The 21,249-nt window shown below is 35.3% G+C and overlaps 1 protein-coding gene across 1 annotated transcript in view; it reads right to left on the bottom strand.

The window, feature by feature from the left end:
• The window catches only part of LOC133526103 (protein split ends), a 219,622-nt gene that overhangs the window by 13,925 nt on the left and 184,448 nt on the right, over positions 1-21,249 (bottom strand). The window contains 4 exon segments of the mRNA XM_061862566.1: positions 1,472-1,587; positions 9,010-9,119; positions 11,965-12,024; positions 19,434-19,498. Of these exon segments, the coding sequence (XP_061718550.1) occupies positions 1,472-1,587; positions 9,010-9,119; positions 11,965-12,024; positions 19,434-19,498 (351 nt within the window).

Below are 21,249 nucleotides of genomic sequence, written 5' to 3'. Positions count from 1 at the left end.
GCATTTTTAGTGTAATCTCATAAATTTTTTAAGTATAATAAACACCCGCAAAGGGGATTAAATTGCAAATTAGATTTTTGATAATTAAAAAAAGTAGTTAATTAAGATTCATCATACCTCTATGATTATATTTTTTCCTGTAATATTTATGATCATGTTATAATTTTTTTTCGTTGGTAAACTTCGGAAAAAAAAACATACAAAGGGGAGGTCCTTAGTCGATTTTTCCACTATAAAAAAAAATTGTTTTGTGATGTTCAATAAGAGGTCTTTCAAATGACATGGGCTTCACTTGACCTAGTAACTACACTTAGAAATTTTGCCCCTTCTTTATATTGGGCATTTTCCATATTTAATATAAAAAAATACACTGTATATGGGTTAGTGTACAAGTGTATGGGTTAGCGTTGTTCATAACTATTTCAAATCAATAGCTTAAGTAGTTCTCGAGATATTAAGCAATGTAACAGACAGACAGAGTCGCACAATAAGGGTTCCTTTTGTACCTTTTGGATACGGAACCCTAATAATAAAAATGGAGCGTTACACAAAATAAGAACGTGTTATCATTGTGAAAATGCCCATGAAACAATCGATTTATTTCAGCAACAATTTCCAGACCGAATCATGTCACGAAATTCAGATGTCACCTACCCGGCCACAGTCACGCGTTTTAACGCCGTGCGATTTCATTCTATGGGGTTTTGGTGAATAAACCAGTCAAGATCCAACGCGTTATTGGTGAGATAGCCACTTCTTAGTCATAAACTCTTGGAAAATTTCATGAAAAGAGAGAAAAGAAAGAATAGCCCGTCATCAGAGCCGTGGGCATTTGCCAGAAATTTAATTCCATATATAATGCAATATGAATATCATTACTTATTCAAATACGTTTTTTTTTTAAACGAAAAAGAGCACTCTTATTGAGACATCCTCCTATACCTAGTTGGTTCCGAGTAAAAGTGAGAGAGGCGCTACTGATCTGCGGTCGCGGCTAGTGTAGTCTGCCGTTCGGCGGCACGTCGCTAACTTCGTCTCGCTGACTACGAATGGTATTTCATAGAAATATATATGTAGAAACAAATCGTATCGCCGCAACACGTCGTCTGCGGTCGGGTTCCAAGTTGTACCTTTAAACGTAACGTATACCACCTGAAGGGCTAAATAACTTTAAATTCAGTTAACATTTGTACTCAATGTTCCGTGCGATCTTATCTCCAAATGTACTATAACGATTCAACTTCTGAAGAAGTGTAAATTGGCGGAGAAACATTAACCCTTGGAGTGGTAGGCCGTCGACTCCCGACCGATTATGTCATTTAAATTTCAAATTTGATTAACTGAAATAAAATCGTAATTCCAATAACTCAAAAACGTCATATGCCACTTGAAGAGTATTACAACCGTCCGTTTTGTTGTAAATTAAAAGGCGGGCGAAATACAGAATTGATTGATTGAATAAAATACTCACTGATATGTCGGTCGGCGGGCGACGGCGAGTGCGCGGGGCGCGGCACGCGCGCGGACGGCGGCCGCCGCAACTCCAGCGGCGGCGTCGGCGCCTCCGACACGTCCGCCTCCAGCACCCTGCACCGCAACACAACACTCAAAGGTTACAACAGCGCGACCGAGTGCAATCCCACACCCCACACCCCACGCCCGTAAAAACGGATTTGTAAATTCTGAACTTAAGCCTACTAAGCTGTACAGTAAAACCAAAACATTAACACCCTTGGTTTCCCCCTCCGTTTGTCCCTTTCCATCATACCAATACGTCGGAAAAAGGGACAAACGATGATCAGCGGCATCGTAACTTTAGTACACGTTTATGAATAAGGGGGTAATAGTACTCGACCGTTTATTGCTGCCTCCTCCCATTCGCAACAGACAATATAATTTAAATTAAGTAACTCTCATTAAACAATGGCGCTTGGAAAGTCCAAGTTGGTGTTACGTACAGGAATGTAAACTGACCTAGTGAATTGTCAATTTTGGAGCCTTTACATTTCGTTAGTTTACATATTTATATCATAGTGTCACACTTCGGCCGGCGTCGGGAACTTCGGCATCCCCGCGCGCCGCGCGAGGCAGCCCTAAACTACTCACACAATGACGCGTGTACAAACGTGCCGTTCACACATATAATCGCGGGCAAATAATACGGGTCAGTACGAAAAACTACAATATCTCCTACAATAATAAAGCTAGGAGCATGAATTAAATTGTATATTATAGATAAACTCATAGTTAATAAAACAACATCAAAAGTTAGAAATGATATTCACTTGTATATTTAAATGACATAGTAAACACGATATCAATTATAGGTAAAAAATCAACAGTGGTACGAGTACCTCACACACAAAACAAAAAAAAACATATTAATACTTCGTATTCCCTCCTCGGGCTCTTCTTACAGCTTCTAAGCGATTGGGCATACTGTTTATTAAGTTTCTTATGCGTTCTTGCGGGATATTAGCCCATTCTTCCAGTAACACCTGTTTCAGGTCTCTAAGTGTAGCTGGGGCGGGGTTTCGATTTCTTACACGCCTCCCGAGCTCATCCCGTATGGCCGTGGGAGCACGTATGCGCTCAATCGGATTTAGTTGCTTCCTTCTCATTATCTAATTATTATTTGGCCGCCCATAACACAAGAAAGAATAAAAAAAGAGGTGGCACCTTAATACAAGCATCAATCGGTAGAAAATGTGAGGACTTGCCAATTTGCAACAATTTGTACATGATGGAATGTTTTGAAGTCTGTGGAGTTAGGGACTGTCTTACTAATACTTGTATTATCTGTCTGTATCGCAATCCTGTAGATAGTCAACTTAATGAGTTCATGCAAAAGTTAGAATTGTTGTTAGATCACTTTGTTAATAAAAAGTGTATTATCTGTGGAGACTTCAACATAAATCTCCTTGTAGCTGACAAAAAAAGAAATGAATTTATATCACTACTGAATTCTTACGGGTTTAAGTTGATATTTAGCGACCCCACGTTTAGGAGAAATAACACAATGTCTAGCATTGATAATATTATAACCAACGTATCTGATGATGCCATCCTAAATTACACAATCGATCACAACAATTTAGCAGATGGACATGCAGGGATATTCAGCGATTTCTTCCTTCAAGGAAAAAATGTACAAGAATCGCCACGTTACATTTTTACAGAGCAAAGATTGTTTAATAAAACAAATAATAATAAATTTAGAGATTTATTACAATCAATTAACTGGTATGAGCTAGGAGTGAATACATTTTTACAAAAGTTAAAAGAACTGTTCCAACAATGTTTTTTTAAGAAAAAAAAGAAAATTATTCTAAATAAACGGGAATAATTAAAATGGGTTACTAAAGGAATTAAAGTATCCAGTAAAATGAAAAGAGCCCTTAACTCGATTAGTAAGTCGGAATGTGATAGTACCGTTGTAAGATATCGCGGCAAATACATACAACTTTATAGAAAAGTAATGAGACACGCTAGGAGGCTTACAATTCAAACTGAATTGGAAAGATCGATTGATTCTGTTAAATATATTTGGAAGCTGGTAAATAAGTGTAGAAACAAGGTCAAACAAAACAGGCAAGAATCCATGCAACTAAAAGTGGACAACAGAGTCATCTGTGATTCAACAGAAGTGGCTGACATATTCTCGAACAAGTTTGATCATGGTACAAATTTAGGCATAATCAAGAGTAACACCGCATATGAAATGTTAGAGAGTAGTGTAAAAAAATGTTATAATGATATGAACTGGTGGTCAATAACACCTACGGAAATCACAAGTATTGTTTCCTCTATGAAAAACAAAAAATCTTGCGGAAATGACGAAATGCCTATTTCAATTTTCAAAGACAACTTAGATTTATTAGCGGGGCCATTAGCATACTTTTTTAATAAGTGTTACGACCTGGGCAGTTTTCCTGATCAGCTCAAAACAGCTAAGATCCTTCCTATTCATAAAAAGAATACTAAGAGTGACCCTAAAAACTACCGACCTATCTCTCTGTTACCAGTGATGTCAAAGTTGTTGGAAAAAATCATCAAAAAAAGACTCAGTACACATCTGCGATTGCATAATATAATAGATCCTAGGCAATTTGGTTACCAGAGAAATATCGGCACAACGAACGCTATAGATACGTTACTTACCGACGTAGTACAATGCCTTAACAACGGATTAAAGGTAGCGGGAGTTTTCTTGGATCTGAGCTCCGCCTTCGATACGGTAGACCACACGATCCTTTTACAAAAATTAGAATATTATGGAGTTAGAGGTAAAAATCTTGACCTGCTTAGAAACTACTTACAAAATAGAAAACAGTATGTTGAGATTAGGAATATAGTAAATGACCAAGAGAGAGTTTTTAAGTCTAGAATTACCGCTGTAACACGAGGCGTTCCACAAGGGTCTATTTTAGGTCCTATTTTATTTATTATATTTATTAATGTCATAAAGTATATACAAACCGCTTTAACAGATTTGAAAGTAGTAATATTCGCTGATGACACGAACACAATTATTAGTGCCAAGAACGAAAATGACCTAATAACCAAAATAAGAGCCGCTCTCGCGGTTTTCCATGCATGGTTCAAAGAAAACAACCTAAAACTTAATACTGATAAAACAAGCATCATGTTGTTTAAGAGTGATCGCAGGAACTACAATAAACTTGAACTCGATTTTGAAAATGACGTCTTGTGTTCTGTTGAAGTTGTAAAATTTCTTGGAGTCTATATTGATCAATTTCTTAATTGGAAGCAGGAACTAGAGCAAATAGATAAATCAATTAGTTCCGCCTGTTACGCTTTAAGGAGCCTAAGAGAATTGATCGGGATAGACCAATTAAAGGCAGTATATTATGCCTTAGTTGATTCAAAACTAAGGTATAGTATAAAATTCTGGGGAGCTACTTATGATTATAATATAAAAAAGGCTTTTTTACTTCAAAAAAGAGCACTTAGAATAATGGTGCGGGAACCCCAGTGGGTGTCCTGTAAAGATTTTTTTAAAAAACTAGAAATTCTTACTGTGCCAAGTCTATACATTTTAATACTTTGTACAGATTTAGTCAAATCTCTGACAACAAGCGAAACAGAGGACGCTAGGGTGCGTAGATTGGCAACAAGGACAAAGAACCTAAACCACTCTTTTACTCCTAAGATTAAATTAGCAGAATATTGTGCTCGCTATCAAGCTGTTAAAGTTTTTAATAAATTACCGGTTGAGCTCAAATCTATTTGTGACCCCGATACCTTTAAAACCAAGCTACGTGCGTTTTTACTTCAAAAATGTTTTTATACTATTGAAGAATTCTTTTATCATGACTTAGGGAATTAAATTTTTATTTATTTATTTAATTGCTGACATTTCGATTTCAATAGTTGATTACTGTTTGTTTGTATTTTTGCGCCTTTTTGGAAATGTTTACATAATAATATTTAATTTTTCTTGTCTTTTTACTTGTTCACTTTTTTATTTTATTTATTTTGCTTAATACCTTTTTAAGGGCTCGCGGTCGTGTCCGTGATTCGTGAACCCGTAGCCGTGAGCCCGGTTTCGTGATTCACGGCAACGGTTTTCTGGTCCGTTCCGCACGTGACATACGTGGTACGTGAATCCGTGTAGATCCGTGTAGGCGTGATCACGGCTTCACGTATCTTAAGAACACGCCGGTTCGGTCCGCCCGCGACGTTGAGTGAAGATACAATGCGGTCTCTATGAGCTACGAATAAATATTTATCATGATTTTTTTATTTATAGCTCTAATTCCGTTTCACTACTTTTCAATTAAAATTTATTTCCAATAGTAAGGCCTTTTAAATATTAATGAGTAATAAATGAAAAGAACCAAACATTAATTACAATGAATATATAGCTACTTTAATAAACGATAAGTCGATAAATTTAATAAGTCGCTCGCAAATCTTATTATCTTTGTCTGCACGTGCAACTGCACTTCTTATCTACAAAAAACCCGGTATGTTGGCTTAGCTTGTTAGTCATACAATAAAACGCTCTAACAATAATATGTCATTATTACCTTCAATCTAGAAATAAACAGTACTCTTTAATGTGCCGAAAGTCCGAAACTGATAAGAAGTACATGTGTTTTTGTTGAATTTGTTTACCTGTATTACCTTTATCATACCTACCGAAGATTTGCAGAAATTTACCCTTTTGTTTCTTTGGATTAGGATTGCCTTGTTTATATTTAGGCTACGTTATATTTTTTGATAGTAGCAAGCTTTTACAAGTATGTTTCATTCATTTCATTAATACTTAACAGAAAAAAATGTCTTCTCTTGATTTAATAATGACACCCAGTAGCACAGCGTTGCTTAAGTTCATAATTATAATGATACTTACTAGGGAGTTTTACACCTTATATTTATATTAGTGCTATGCAACGAGCAGGTCGCTAGTTTTGACTATTAATCATTAGCTGGTTATACAAAAAACAGGATCACCCCATAAATTATTTAGATATAGCCATTATATTCAAATCGATGCAAAAAATACAATTTAAGTTTAATTCACACGTAAATGTTTGTCCGACGAACGTCCCGTATTCAATATACTAAGTGGTAACTCAATTCAATTATACCTAGTCCTTATTTATTTATCTCCCGGGCGTGTCGAACCTACGAGACGTGCGATAAGTACCTATCCAACGGAACCGAGCCCGAAGCTCCGCACACGAACGCAGGTACGGGCTACGTATCATGGCGTGTCACGGCGTGTCACGTGAATCCGGTCGCGAACGCAGGTACGAGGTACGTACCTTGCCGTGTTCGTGAAATTCGTGATCTTAGTACCGCCGGGCTTAAGAACCCGTAGCTACGGATCGGCGTGTATCACGGATATCAGGAGCCCTACAGTTTTTACTAAGTGACATTTTTTCTCTTAATTTATAATTTATTTTCTTATTCTGACATGTTACTAATTTTTTTTTTCTCTTAATTTTTAATTTTTAAATGATATTATTTGATTATTTTTTCTTTTTACTTGTTGACATTTTTAGTTTTTTTTTTCTCGTATTTTTAATTTTTTACTGACAATTTTTTTAATTACTATTCATGTTTTATTTTTATTTTTGGGCTATCTATTTGAGCGGGCGATTTATTTGAATTAGTTTTAATATTTACTTTTATGATGATTATTTTGATATATTTTTTTGTATGCATGTGCCTAGATTTAAGATTTTTCAAACACAATGTAATATTGTTATTGAATAAAAATGATGATGATGATGATGAGTTCCGGGCTTCTCTCACTGGCCCTACAGTTCATAGTGTTGATGCCAACCTCCTCAAAATAATCTTCTACAATCTGAGCTGTGTGTGGCCTGGCGTTGTCATGCATGAACATAAGAGTATTCACCCATATTAATTAAATATGGGCCGACATGCTCATGGGCCGAAGAATCTCTTCCACATATCTGGCACTAGTTAACGTTCCATTTTCTATCAAAACTAATTCCGTGCGACTCTCTGAAGAGATTCCAGCCCAAACCGTAATAGAACCACCGCCGAAGGCAACTATTTCTTCAAAACACGCTGGAATAAATCGTTCACCTGACCGTCTGTATACTCTTCGCTGCCCGTCATGTGCATAGAGCATAAATCTGGATTCGTCAGAAAACTTAATTCTTGTCCATTCTTCGTCACCCCATCGCCTGTATTCGCGTACGTAAAGTTTTCTTGCTGTTCGATGTCGTCTGTCAAGTTTTGGGCCATTTGCCGTTCTATTTGAGGTCAAATTAGCTTCACGAAACCGCCGCCTTACAGTCCACTCGCTGATGTCATCTCTTCGGGTCTCCCAAAGTTGGTTTTTGACTTCAACTGCAGTGAGATGCCGATTTCGGAGCATGCTTGTAACAATAAATCTATCTTCTCTAGCCGTAGTACATCTCGGCCTGCCGGTTCCTGGTCTTCGATGGTTCCTGCTAGTTTGTAGGCAACGTTAGAGGGCTCTATGCACCGTAGATAGTGACACGCCTGTTCTTCTTGATGTATATCTCTGACTTCTGCCTTCTTTTAACAAAATGATGATACATGTACATTCATCCTGTGTTAGCGACATGATAGTAATTCAATAATTACCTTTTTTTTTAATACTATGTCGGTGGCCAACAAGTATACGGCCCGCCTGATGGTAAGCAGTATCCGTAGCCTATGTACGCCTGCAACTCCAGAGGAGTTACATGCGCGTTGCCGACCCTAACCCCCTTCCACCCCTCGTTGAGCTCTGGCAACCTTACTCACCGGCAGGAACACAACACTATGAGTAGGGTCTAGTGTTATTTGGCTGCGGTTTTCTGTAAGGTGGAGGTACTTCCCCAGTTGGGCTCTGCTCTAGATCTGGAATTACATCCGCTGTGCTGTGCCCTACCACACAAAGCGAAATGACATTCACAATGCCCATACCTCTCTTGTGGACGTAGTTTAAGGACGTACCCGGGTCCAAAGACAACAATAAAGACACACCATCAAAGACAACAATAACTGTCTTTTATTATTTTGCTTTGACAGATTGAAAACAAAATTGAGAAAACAAGCAAAATTTAAATAACCTCAATTTGAATTTAATTCAAAATTCGACTTTTTTTAATAAAAAAATTTCCTGATTTCTTGTAGAACATTAAAGGTTCAATTCAATTCGATATTAAATTCTCTATAATACATAGTTAGTTTCCTGCACGTACCGCTATTAATTTGCAAAACATAAGGGTTTTTGTCACTGACCCGTACTATTTGCCCGCGAGTGTAGAAACGCAAATGATTTTCGATGTATGGCGTGTCCGCCCTGAGTAAGAGATATCCACTTCAAAAAATCTTCAATGTTTTTATTCCTTAAAATAATCGTCAATGCTTTAATCCCAATCCTTTAGTCCTTAGTTCAATCTTCTAGTCCTATTGTACCATATAATTTAGAACGAGTTTCATGTTTATAAATACAAGCCCATAAAAATACACAGTAATTCGAGTAAGCGTTACCTTGGATACTGAGAGGGCATGGGCCGGGTGTCTTGTGCCTGCGCAACTCTGAAGTGTTGTTGGTACATCTGGTAATGCTGGGGCGAGAAGTGCGGATACATTCCATCGCTCTGCAAATAACGAACCATAACTTTAGAATCACACGTTATACATTACAGACATGAATATAAAAAGCATGTAACTCGAAATAAAAATACCAGAGTAACAAATAACGTTGCTAACGTATTTAACGATGCAGCCTAAGCTAGTAAGTATGCTTTGATATAACAATATTTAAGTTTATTTATTTTTCAGATATCAATCATAATTTACATCTAATTAATTCAAAGTAAAAACATGTTAATTAAGAGCTAAAACAAGTTTAGTCAACATCCAACTTCGTAAAAGATCAATTTAACGAGACCCAATTCATATCAGGTCGTCTACTCGTTCAACACAGTAGGATACTTATCATACTAATTTCAAAGACTGCTATTTAAACCCAGGTTGACTTAAATGATTTTCCTACTCCTCTACTGTTATCTGTCATTTATGCATTCATTAACACGAATATAAGAACATACATAAAAGGTTTCAAGAAAAGTCTATATTGTCTATTCCTCATAAAAGCTCTTGTGCTTTTAATCGCTATAATGTTACTGCGATTAATGGCCACCAACCTAACAAAACCAAAACGAATACAGTTTTAAACTAAGTGCATTGCTGCCAACTTACAAAATATTCATTTGGTTGCATAGTAAAAATAATTACTTCATAAGTCAGAAACACGCATGTGACACCCGTAATATAGCAGCACTCATAGACTACGAAGACCGCTTAGCGTTGCTTGTTAGTCTCCGTAGGCTACGGTGGCCAAAATTGAGAAAAAACTGTCCAAAAATTTAATTTAGCAAGTAGCAAGTACCAGGGCCTCATGAGTTACGAGAAGGTGTCGCGGACCAGCCGGGCGCGTAACAAGGTATGCTCGCGCGTCTTGGCTATATACTTTTGCTTTGTTTACCTAAATTAAGATTTATTTTTGTTGACTCGTAGGAAAAATATTGTATGCAACGTTGTATAAGTAGGTCAAAAAATGCTCGTGGCGTATTCCTTTACAATGTTCGCCTACGCCTTCGGCTCCGGCTCACATTGTAACTCACGCCACTCGCCTTTTTTGACCCTTCTTATACAACTGTTGCATAAAATACTATAATCGAATACGTTACACACAAATTTATTAAAACCAGTTTAATCTTGCGTTGTACCAAGTGTAATAATGTTATTTATTTTAAGTTGGTTTAAAGAAATTTATTTTTCTGATAAGATTATTTACAATTCACTTACATGAGAAATTAACACTTATTTATATATGATATGGTGAGCGTATACATGCGTATGTTTAGATTTACAAAAATCGCCTTAAATGATCTATCTAATTATTTTATAGTACTAGGAAATTATCCATTTATAAATAACAGTATACAAAAAAAGTTGGTAGGTACATGTTCAATGGGTAGAATTTAAATTAGTAGGTAGACAAAAAAATCACAAACATAATTACACGGAAGATGTGAGTTTAAGTAATATAATTATGTCATAAAATTAACATCTCGCAATCAAAAAATTACGTAAACTTCATATGTGAAGCAAAACAGATCGTTTATTTGAGATTAAAAAAAAATTAAGTTATTTAATATTAAATAATATTTCTAGCGAAATGGCACGAGTTACACCACTGACTGAAAAAGTGTGGAAAATTATAATTTCCAATAATAACGGCAAATCAACGTACCAATTAATTATCCATGGACCATTCGTTGCCAAGATCTACAATTCAAACTACCATAGAGTATCGCAGAAAACACAGAACAGTCTCCCGTTTGAAAAAACCTGGCCGTCTACGAATAACCAGCAAGCAAGAAAACAGGATTCTGAATCGATACTTGCAACAGTGTAATGGGGGAACGGGCTACGGTTTTTACACTGCCAAAGAAAAACTATTACTTACTCAAATGCAGAAAACTAACCAGTTGAAACTCACTCAGAAACATAGAATCTGGACTGCCAATCAGATACACAATTTGTTAGCTAATTTTCATGATAAATAATCATTCTTTAAAATAATATCATACTCACTTTAACGCCCGTAACATTAAGAATATATTTTAGTTTTATGTGTTAATTGCGTGGCTTCAGCATTAGAGCTACCTAACGAACATATAATTGGGGCTTATTTAACAATATTTAATATTTCTTCATTACACTGAGAATCAATCAATTGAGTAATAAACGATAGATTTATTGATTATTCATATTAATCCTCATAGTTCTCATACTAGACGCATTTTTATACAAAGAGAGCCTTAGGTAGTATGTGTACATAGATTCAATGTCCCCAAACGTGTATTTAATTATTAAAATATTGAATAAATAATTAAATTAATATATATGTATATAAAAAAATTAAAGACTACTTAAAGTCCTTCGAGTGCATTTTGTGTTGTAATGCTCTGGGATTTCTTATTTCGGTGCGACGCAGTTTCACGACAATTTTTTCTATCTTTAAAGGGATGTATATTTTGAACCATTTCATGTAGGTTACTCCAAACTTTCAGAAAATACGTTTTATTATCACTGTTATTTTTTGCATAAATTATTATAGCAAAATATATAAAAATAATACGAGTCTTCATACAAGGAACTCATTAAGGTCGCTATGGTTGGCCGCCATCTTGAATATCTCACTTCCGGTCAAGATCTCGATCAGGCCACCAGCAAATTCGGATTAAAAGGCGGGGTCAAATTAGGTTAAAAACCCGGTTGCCACAAAGTAATATGATTTGCCAGTCGCATCAAGAAGGAGAGTGATTATGAATTTTTTAAACTGGAATAGGCCTTACAGTAAAAGGAATATGTTTATTAACACTGTGTTAGTGTAGGTGTAAAAGCACATAAATTAGTTACATTAGGGTATACCGGGGTAACTGGAGAAGTATGTTGGTGAGCAGGCGGAGGACTTCTAACTAAATCGGCAGACTATCCCGAGCAGCATGAACAAAATTACAGTTATAAGCCACCTAATTATTATAACAGCTCTAAAGTGATCATCATAATCATAAAGCAATACTCATAAAACTTAACCAGAAATATAATAAGGACCGGCAACAACAATGAATTCACCGCTACCGGCCATACGAACCAATTCAATTATTTTGTTCACCTATTTACCTCAATCGCTCGAATATGCAAGCGGGTGGATTTCAAAAACCGGTGAAAAATTATGTCTATTATATATATATATATATATATATATATATTATATAAAGACCGAGACATAATTTTATATATATATATATATATATAGGTTTTGCGTGTTGCGTCTTTTTTATTTGTTTTTAAGAACTATTATCTTAATGTGCCTTCAGTTAACATTTCCAATAACTTAACCGTTTTTTCCAATAAAATGTTTCTTGTGTCTAAAGTCATCACCGTCTACCGCAAAAATCGGAAGGTTTTTGTTTGCAGTGAAAATTATCGCGTACGATTTCGATTTTTCTTTTAGTTATAACTTTTCCATATACACTCAGGAGCAAAACTGTCCCAATAGTAGCATATTAGTAGAATGTGGAGAAGTTGATGTCGATCAAGGGGAGGGATCAGTACTCCTTGAAAAATTCTAAAAATCGGCCTAACATATGATGTACTTGGCATTTACGGTTATTTTGTAATTTCCAATCGAAAAGTTCAAAAAAACACATTTTTATTTTTTCCAATATTTCTAGTTCCTCCTATGAAAACTCCGAATAGGGAACCATACATAATTAAGAAATTTAGCCTCTCTAAAATGAGGTATCAACTGTTTAAATCGTGAACATAGTTTTCTAGTTATGGCAGAATAACAGTCGTCTTTAACATTGAACTAACATACACTTTCTATGGTGTTTTTAATGGTACACTTTTGCACCGAACTATAAGTCACCTAAAAGTAACTTCAAAAATATGCCCTATCAAGACAATTTCATGATGATTTTATAGTGGCAGAATTTCTTAATTATATATGGTTCCCTATTTGGAGTTTCCATAGGAGGAAATAAAAATATTGGAAAAAATAAAAATGTGTTTTTTTCTACTTTTCGATTCAATATTACAAAATAACCGTAAATGCCAAGTACATCACATGTTAGGCCGATTTTAAGGAAATTTCAAGGAGTACTGTTATGTTTAATCATGTGCCCCTCCCCTTGATCGACATCAAATTCTCCACATTCTACTAATATGCTACTATTGGGACAGTTTTGCTCCTAAGTGTAGTTGTTTAACATATTGAAAAACATGTAACAATTCCTTCACCGAGAAAGTAAATTTAAAATATTTAAAATTTTGTCACGGATATTCGTCAACACCGTCAGGGTAATGTCAATGTGAGCTTATCTCCGTGTAAGAACAACAAAATGCCGCTAAAAGTCCCTGTTTTATTTTTCACTTCAATATAAAATGCAAAAAGTGATTTCACTTAAAATTCACATGAATAGTGAGAAATATTACGAACAAATTTGTTAAATGAAATTGATGTTGCTCTGGCTCAATCAATTCTCACATATTTTATACCGATCTGGGGTGGGGCCACAAAAACTAAATTCCTTGAACTTGAAAGGGCCCAGAGGACAAAACAGATAGGTACAGAAGTCAATCACATGTGTGTACAGTCAGCGTCAAATACTTTGTAGCAACCAAAGTAGCCAAATAGTTCGGTACACCATATATTTAGTATGGTGTACCGAACTATTTGGCCACTTTGACTGCTACAAATTATTTGACGCTGACTGTACTTCACTTTTCATACCTACGCTCGGCGGTCGCTCGAGGGTTGTCAACTATGGCTTATGCACAAAAAAATACCGTGGTAGTGGCACTCGTATCTAGTTATTTTTGGGAATGAAACGTGAAGAATGGAAATATAAATTAATAACAAGTAAAATATTTAAATTTTAATGTCATTGTATTACAAATTTGTCACAGAAAATATCTTGCGACGATTTCGACATTAGCGAAATGCACGATTATTATATTTTAAAGTGTAATAAATTCGCATTCTCATGTACAATTATCCTACAAAACAAAATAATAAACCTGACAACTATTACAATCCAAAAAGTGTACAGAACAGAAACATACAAAATTTTACGTTTGTCTATTTTCACTATCGAAAATCTCTAATAACTTCTAAACGGATTACCCCAGTTACACAATTTCAATTGCCCTATCCGTTTTAGACCCAAACCTATCAAATGGCACTAAAACAACACAATATCTACACAAACAAAAAAAACATGTTTTCAAACTTTATTACGTAAAATAAGGAGGCATGAATTTACCTTCAGTGCAAAAATTTAGTTACTTCGTTTATACTGATTTAAAATAGGAAACTATAATATAAAACGATCTTAGATATATTTTTCAGGGGCCGGGGCGGGGCACTTACTTACCTAACTTTTCTGTATAACATTAAAACAAACCATCGAAATACAAGCAGATACCTTACCTCTCTGAAACCACTGGTAGCTTAAAAAACGACAATTCACCGTTTAATGTTGAATTTAAACAACCGTCCACTGAACAGTTATAATAACTTTTTTTGTTGCTCCATTATTGCATAAAAAAGTTCACAGACGCGTGTCTCAAGCGAATGCCACTCGCGCTCGCACTAGTCCCAACCAGTCCGAGATATCGTGTTCGTGAGCAGTGTCTATGTATGCGTTACTCGAGCGCACTTTGTATGTAGATTGATTTCTGTACTTATCTGTTTTGTGCCCAGAGGGCACTGTTAAAGGTCATGTACACAAAGCCGTTCACTTTTCCTACAAGTGAACTTTATGAAACTTGTGACTTACTGACAGTTAAAAAAAATCGTGTTAATTGTTATACTCAAGAAACATAAAAATTCCATATAAAAAGGTTGTCTCGGTTTAAAGCTCCCGCTTTAGTATCTTTTGAATTCTTAATCCTTGCGAAAAGTGTTCTACAGCAGAGTGACCTTAGCCATTGGACAAACCCTGAAATCCCACGTAGGGTTACTTCTCAGGAATACTCTGACGTTAATATTTCTTTAATTAGAACAAAAGATAAAAAAAATACATTTTTCTAACAAAAGTTATTTACAATAATCGACAACCAAAACAAACATACTGTGTTAATCTTTGGCAGTGTTTTTGACTATTTGTTCGAAATATTTCATAACGATGACATTTTTCAAAAGTCAGAAGCTTATTAGTGTCATAAATAAAAAGGATAATCAAAAAGATCGAAGTCTCCATTCTATTCTTTGAGGATACCTTAGGAGCTACTAACACATACAGGCTGCTCCAAAGTAAAAAATGGTAATTTGTTAATTTCTTCGAAACCGCTACACCGGTTGGTACGAGGGTTGCTACTTATATATCCGGAAACAAAAAAACAAACAAACGTAAACGGCTGAAAATGGTTTTATTGTTTTTCAAAGTATTCCCCTTGATGATCTATGCACTTTTGCATTCGTGTGAACCAATTTTTGAAGCACTTCTGCCACTCCGCCTGAGGTACCTCCATAACGTGTTGTTTGAATGCGTCGACAGCATCTTCAGCGGTCAAAAATTTTTTATATTGGGAAATAAATAAAAATCATTGGGTGCCAAGTCAGCGCTGTACGGCGGATGACCCGTTAATTCCACATTTTGACCTTCCAAAAATAGAGTTGTTTCGCGTGACGTATGACAGCTGGCATTGTCATGAAGAATGATTCTTCGTCGCTGGTTAGTTTTACGAATTTGTTCAAATACTTCCGGTAAGCAAATGGTCGTGTACCAATCTGAATTAACCGTTTTACGGTTTTCTAGTGGCACTGTAGCTACATGGCCATTAATACCGAAGAAGCAGGCCACCATTTGTTTCAATGTACTTTTTGCACGAGTAACTTTCGTAGGGTTCGGCTCATTTTGAAACACCCATACCGTTGATTGTTGCTTCGTTTCGGGATCGTATTTATGCATAGATCCAGGATTCGTCACCTGTATAGATGTTATAAACGGCCTTTGAGTCACCACGGTTATATTTTTTTAACATTTTATTGCACCATTCTACGCGAGCATCTCTTTGCTCCTTAGTTAAGTTGTGCGGTATCCAACGCGAACAAATTTTTTTTACAGCTAAATGATCATGTAATATGCTATTAATGCTAGTCATAGAAATACCCAGAGTCGCCTCTATCTCGCGGTACGTAACATGTCGGTCGTCCATTATAAGATTTCGCACAGCCTCAATATTTTGTGGTACAACGACCGATTTCGGGCGACCTGCCTTAACCCTTTACCAGGCTAAGGGATATATATTTCCCACATGCGGCTCTTCAAACATGTGTTCTATTTTCGATGAGTAAGACTGACATTCGATTGTCATTTTTGAACTGTCAGCCTGGTAAAGGGTTAACTTCGTCCGTAAGCATACTACGTCCACGATTGAACTCACTAAACCAGTGATACACAGTAGTTTTAGATGGAGCTTCATCACCAAAAGTTGAAGTCTTTCTTGTAGGCAAATTTATATAGATTATTTGCGTCAGAAAACATTGCTATGGGCCACCGTTTACGAGTTATTTAAGAAAAACTAAAAAAAGGGATCTTGAACCTGATCTGTAATTTTATTAATTTTCTTTTCTATTTTCTAGGCATAGCTCTAGAACTCATCATGTAGTAATGATGATATAGGATATAGCATTTTCTGTATTTTAAGTTAATCTGTATCACCTTTGTTAATTAAGATTATTTACTGCGGAAGAGCGGTGTCTTTTATCACAAGTATCTCTGAACACTTAAAAAGAGACATCTACCATGTTATTGTAAAAAGCATGTATGCTAACGAATACATAAATTTTGTATTTTATATTTTATTTATTTTACATGAAAAATAAAAAAAAAATTATTGTTTAAAAATTTAGCTCATTGGTAGGCCAGCAATTTTCTTTTATAATATAAATACCAAGATACGCAGCAGATACAAGATGCGGGTTTAAACTGATAATAAAAGTAAAATATTGATAATATAATTTAACATTGAAAAAAAAACTTTAACTGCCTATTTCGGACTATAAGTTAATTTAAATTATACAATACAATTATAAATACTTGTTACGTATTTATTTATATGAATATACTATATACAATGTAACTTTCTGAAAATATTCCTTGTATCTAGTCTAAAACATGTTATTTGTAATGGTTATTAAAGTTAAAAACACTTATTAAATAAAGTTAATAACACTTATTAAGTAAATTTTTAATGTTTTTTTTTTTACATTCACCGTTTTTCTATTGAATTCCGTTGACTTCCGGGTATCAGTAAGTACGTTTAAGGAAACTAAATGTTATAGTTAATTAAAATATATATAGATATACATTATATATATATTGTTTTTTAGTTTTATAAAAAGTACTCAAATGTTGCATATTGCGTTGTTGTAACACGGGCATTATAACGGGTGATAACAAAAAAATGAGAATTATTTCAGAGCTGTCAAAAATACTCATATAACTTTTGTGTCAGCTTTTTCACGTAGTTTAGATATAAAGTTCGAATAAGACCTTTGGACACCGTTTTTGTCCATTTTCGGAACACAAGTCTTAGTAATTTTTATTAGTTGGGCACACTTTTCAGCTCTCCAATTATTTTTAGACACTCAACTACTCAAACAGCCAAAAAACTATCAATCAACCGACATTGTGAAAGGTTTGAGGGATTTCGGACTTACATACAAATGGTATGTTATCGGAGTCCTAGAATTGTAAATGTTGCATATAGCGTTGTTGTAACACGGGCATTACTTTTAACTCGACCAAACAATTAAAAACTGTGACATATTAATGTCATTTCGAACATCGATCGTCCGAGATAGTATACACGTTGCTACTAAGCAAGTGTATGAACTCGTACTCAACACTAATCAATATGTAAACAGGCCCTAAGGCAAGTGTACACGCTCGTAAGGGCTTTATCACATAAAAAATGATTATTGATTATCTTCGAAATGGAGTTAACTAGAATACCTGCGTGTGGACGGTGTCTTTGAGAAAGTTACTTAATTTAAGCTCAGGGATGCACCCTTGAAATTAACGGAAAAAAAAACACAAGTGTACATGTATATAAATTAGTTCATAAATCGTCATCATCATACATGCAGTATCATCACCGTCCATAAGAGTCATTACAGTCGCATGGTTGTCAACACCATCTTATGTTTTTAAAACTAACATTTATTCAACAAATAGGCCAGAGGGGCACTTTTAATAGTACATTATTGCAGACGCCGGGAAATGGCAATTCGTGGACGAGTTTCGATTTTGTCGGACGACGCGTAGCGTGCTTTTCTCCAAACATGCGAGGAAATCAGGTAAAATAATCATAATTTAAACATAAACCATCACTCAAATCGAACCTTCACATCAAAAACGTCAAAATCAATTTCCCTATTTAATTATTTTTTTAAAGTTAAAGGCACAACTATACTGCCATTCAGTACCATAAAAAAAAAAGTAAAAAAAAATACAGTAATAACTTTCCCGTCCGCTAAAACACGACAATAATGGTATGAATTTTTTTAATTTGTGCTTGACCATAACGAAGAACCTCCCGTAAAAAAAATTACATTTTGTCCAATATACTCGGAAATGTTCACCTTATTGTAGCAAAAACAGTATTACTACAATAAGGTGAATATTTCCGAGTATATTGGAGAAAATGTACTTTTTTTACAATCAATAAAAATAACAAAATACAATTACAATTATAGGAATCAATGAAATATTAGATACTTTATTAGAGATGTCTTATTTTCCGAAAGCGATAACTTTAAATTTCATCATCATCATGGCCTTTGCGTCTATTGCAGACGATTTAAGTATTGCTGTTTAGACAACGGGTTTGGTGACTGTGGAAGCCGATGCGTGAGCGGCACGGCCTCCCACATTTTTGAAAGAGAAAGCTCATGCCACCTGAGGTTCCAGTCCCGATTTGCTTTCTGCGACACCTTCTGCTATCTAATGTATTAAACCAGGCTTGGTCGCATAGCCTTCTCCCCTCCACAACACGCTTGCGCCAACAACTTTAAATGTAAGCCACAAATTATTGGATAAATACTATAAATATACTCAATATACAGTCACCTATTACTTTAAACAGCTTGATCCGTATATATATATACAGACAAAAAAATTGTATGGTGCAATTTTTAGTGATGAAATCCACCCAAGAGCGATAAGAGGCCGATACCGAAATTTCGATTGTCGGGTTTCGAGATTTAAGTTGTTTTTATTAGAAGTGTAGTATATTTCTGGATAAGAGTTACAAATATAATTCATATATCATATAATAACTAAAAACGAATAAGGCGGGTTATTCCTATAGGTAGGGGTACTCACCAAGGCTATTTGTCCCTGGGGACTGATGGTCGGCACGCAGGTGATGGTGCCTCGGGAAGCGGCTCCTTCAAAAAATGAACCAAGTGTTACAATGCCATCTTATTTGACGACCGGCCTGGCCTAGTCGGTAGTGGTGACCCTGCCTATGAAGCCGATGGTCCTGGGTTCGAATCCCGGTAAGGGCATTAATTAGTCATGGATGTCTTCTATGTATATTAGTATGTATTTAGTTATACATCGTAAAAGTATGTATCGTCCCCTAGTACAGTCAGCATCAATAGTAACGGATGAAACAACGCGCCAAAAGTATCTGATATTCCGGATAACTTTTCCAAATAAAGATAATTCTCAAAAATTAACTTTCATAAGGTATATCTTTTACAGTCTAAATTGTTCTACATATAGAACCATCAACTTTTGTTAAGCTGTTACAGAATGGTAGGTATTTTTGAAACCTTGTTTGATCCGCTACTTTTGATGCTGACTGTACCCATAGTAAAAGCTTTGCTTAGTTTGGGGCTAGGTCGATCTGCGTAAGATGTCCCTTAATATTTATTTATTTTATAAATCCGCCATGTATTCCATGGGAAATAAACCAATTTCCATGAAATGGGTGAGGTAAGAAACTTTAAAGTTCTCCCTAAACTTCAGATGTCTGTTTACTATTAATCGCTGAATAATCTTCTATGGTTGACAGATAGATTTATATGCTATTATTTAACTTGCAAATTGGTCTTCAAAATCTGCAAACTATTTCTCAATCACCTTTTGGTAGGTAACCGGTTGTGCTTTTTGGTAGGTATCCGGTTGTATTTTATAGATCCCCTTTTTCAGAAGTGCATTTTTGACGTATTTCTTTAATGAACTATAGGGCAGGTTCCATGCCTCTAAGGGTACTTTGTTATGTGTTTAAGGCGCGGTGTATAGTAAAATGCGCTATTTTTAAATCGATATTTACAAGCTTGTACAAAGATTTCATCGATTATTTTCTAGTATGTATTACTTCAGTCCTTGAACTAGCCTTCTGCTTGTCAGAAAACACGACGGCTCATCTTTTTCTCGATAGATTATTGCGTTGAAAATATGCTTAATATTGTGTCTCTTTCGATATTTTAGAAGTACTATGACGAATATCAATATGAAATTTACTTCATTCGATAGCTTTTAAGTAACTCTATCATTTTGCGTATCATTTTATCGGTGCGTTAAATTTTTTATTCATCATGATGAATTCAACATTTTGTCTATACGCCAGTACGCCCGTGACCACTGTCAGCGTAGAACCTATGCTAGTTTAGCGGACGTTACATAAAATGGATAATCACACTATAAATACACAAATATGTTATACACACAATGTTCAAAGAAAAAACTAACGTTTAAGCTACTTGATTCTTAAATAAGGTGACATTTCAGACATCCGTCCGTCATATTATCTCTCTATTATATACGACGGTGCGTGTGACAAGTTTTACACACGCACCGTCCGGCATTCAGCCACTGGACCAAAGGATCGCCGATGGAACCGATGGAAAATCGATCGAAAGTTTTGCAAAAGATATTTTCTTCATTTTTGTATTAGGGTGCGTATGTGTAATACATACATGTATTAAAATGGTTTATTTTGAAATGAATCACTAGTCAAGGCCTATAATATGTCCCTTCAAGTGGCGGCAGCGAAAACGTAAAAAGTAGTCGGGTGTTCAGCGCGCATTTAGAGAATATTACAAATTCAACTATTTAAGCTTTTATTTAAGTATATATTTAATTATTTAAACTTTATTGCACAAAAGAAAACTTATCGTACAAAAGGCGG

This window comes from Cydia pomonella, chromosome 16 (genome assembly GCF_033807575.1).
Source record: "Cydia pomonella isolate Wapato2018A chromosome 16, ilCydPomo1, whole genome shotgun sequence".
Classification (NCBI taxonomy): domain Eukaryota; kingdom Metazoa; phylum Arthropoda; class Insecta; order Lepidoptera; family Tortricidae; genus Cydia; species Cydia pomonella.
Note: the sequence above shows the minus strand (reverse complement) of the source record. Positions and strands in the feature narration are given on the sequence as shown.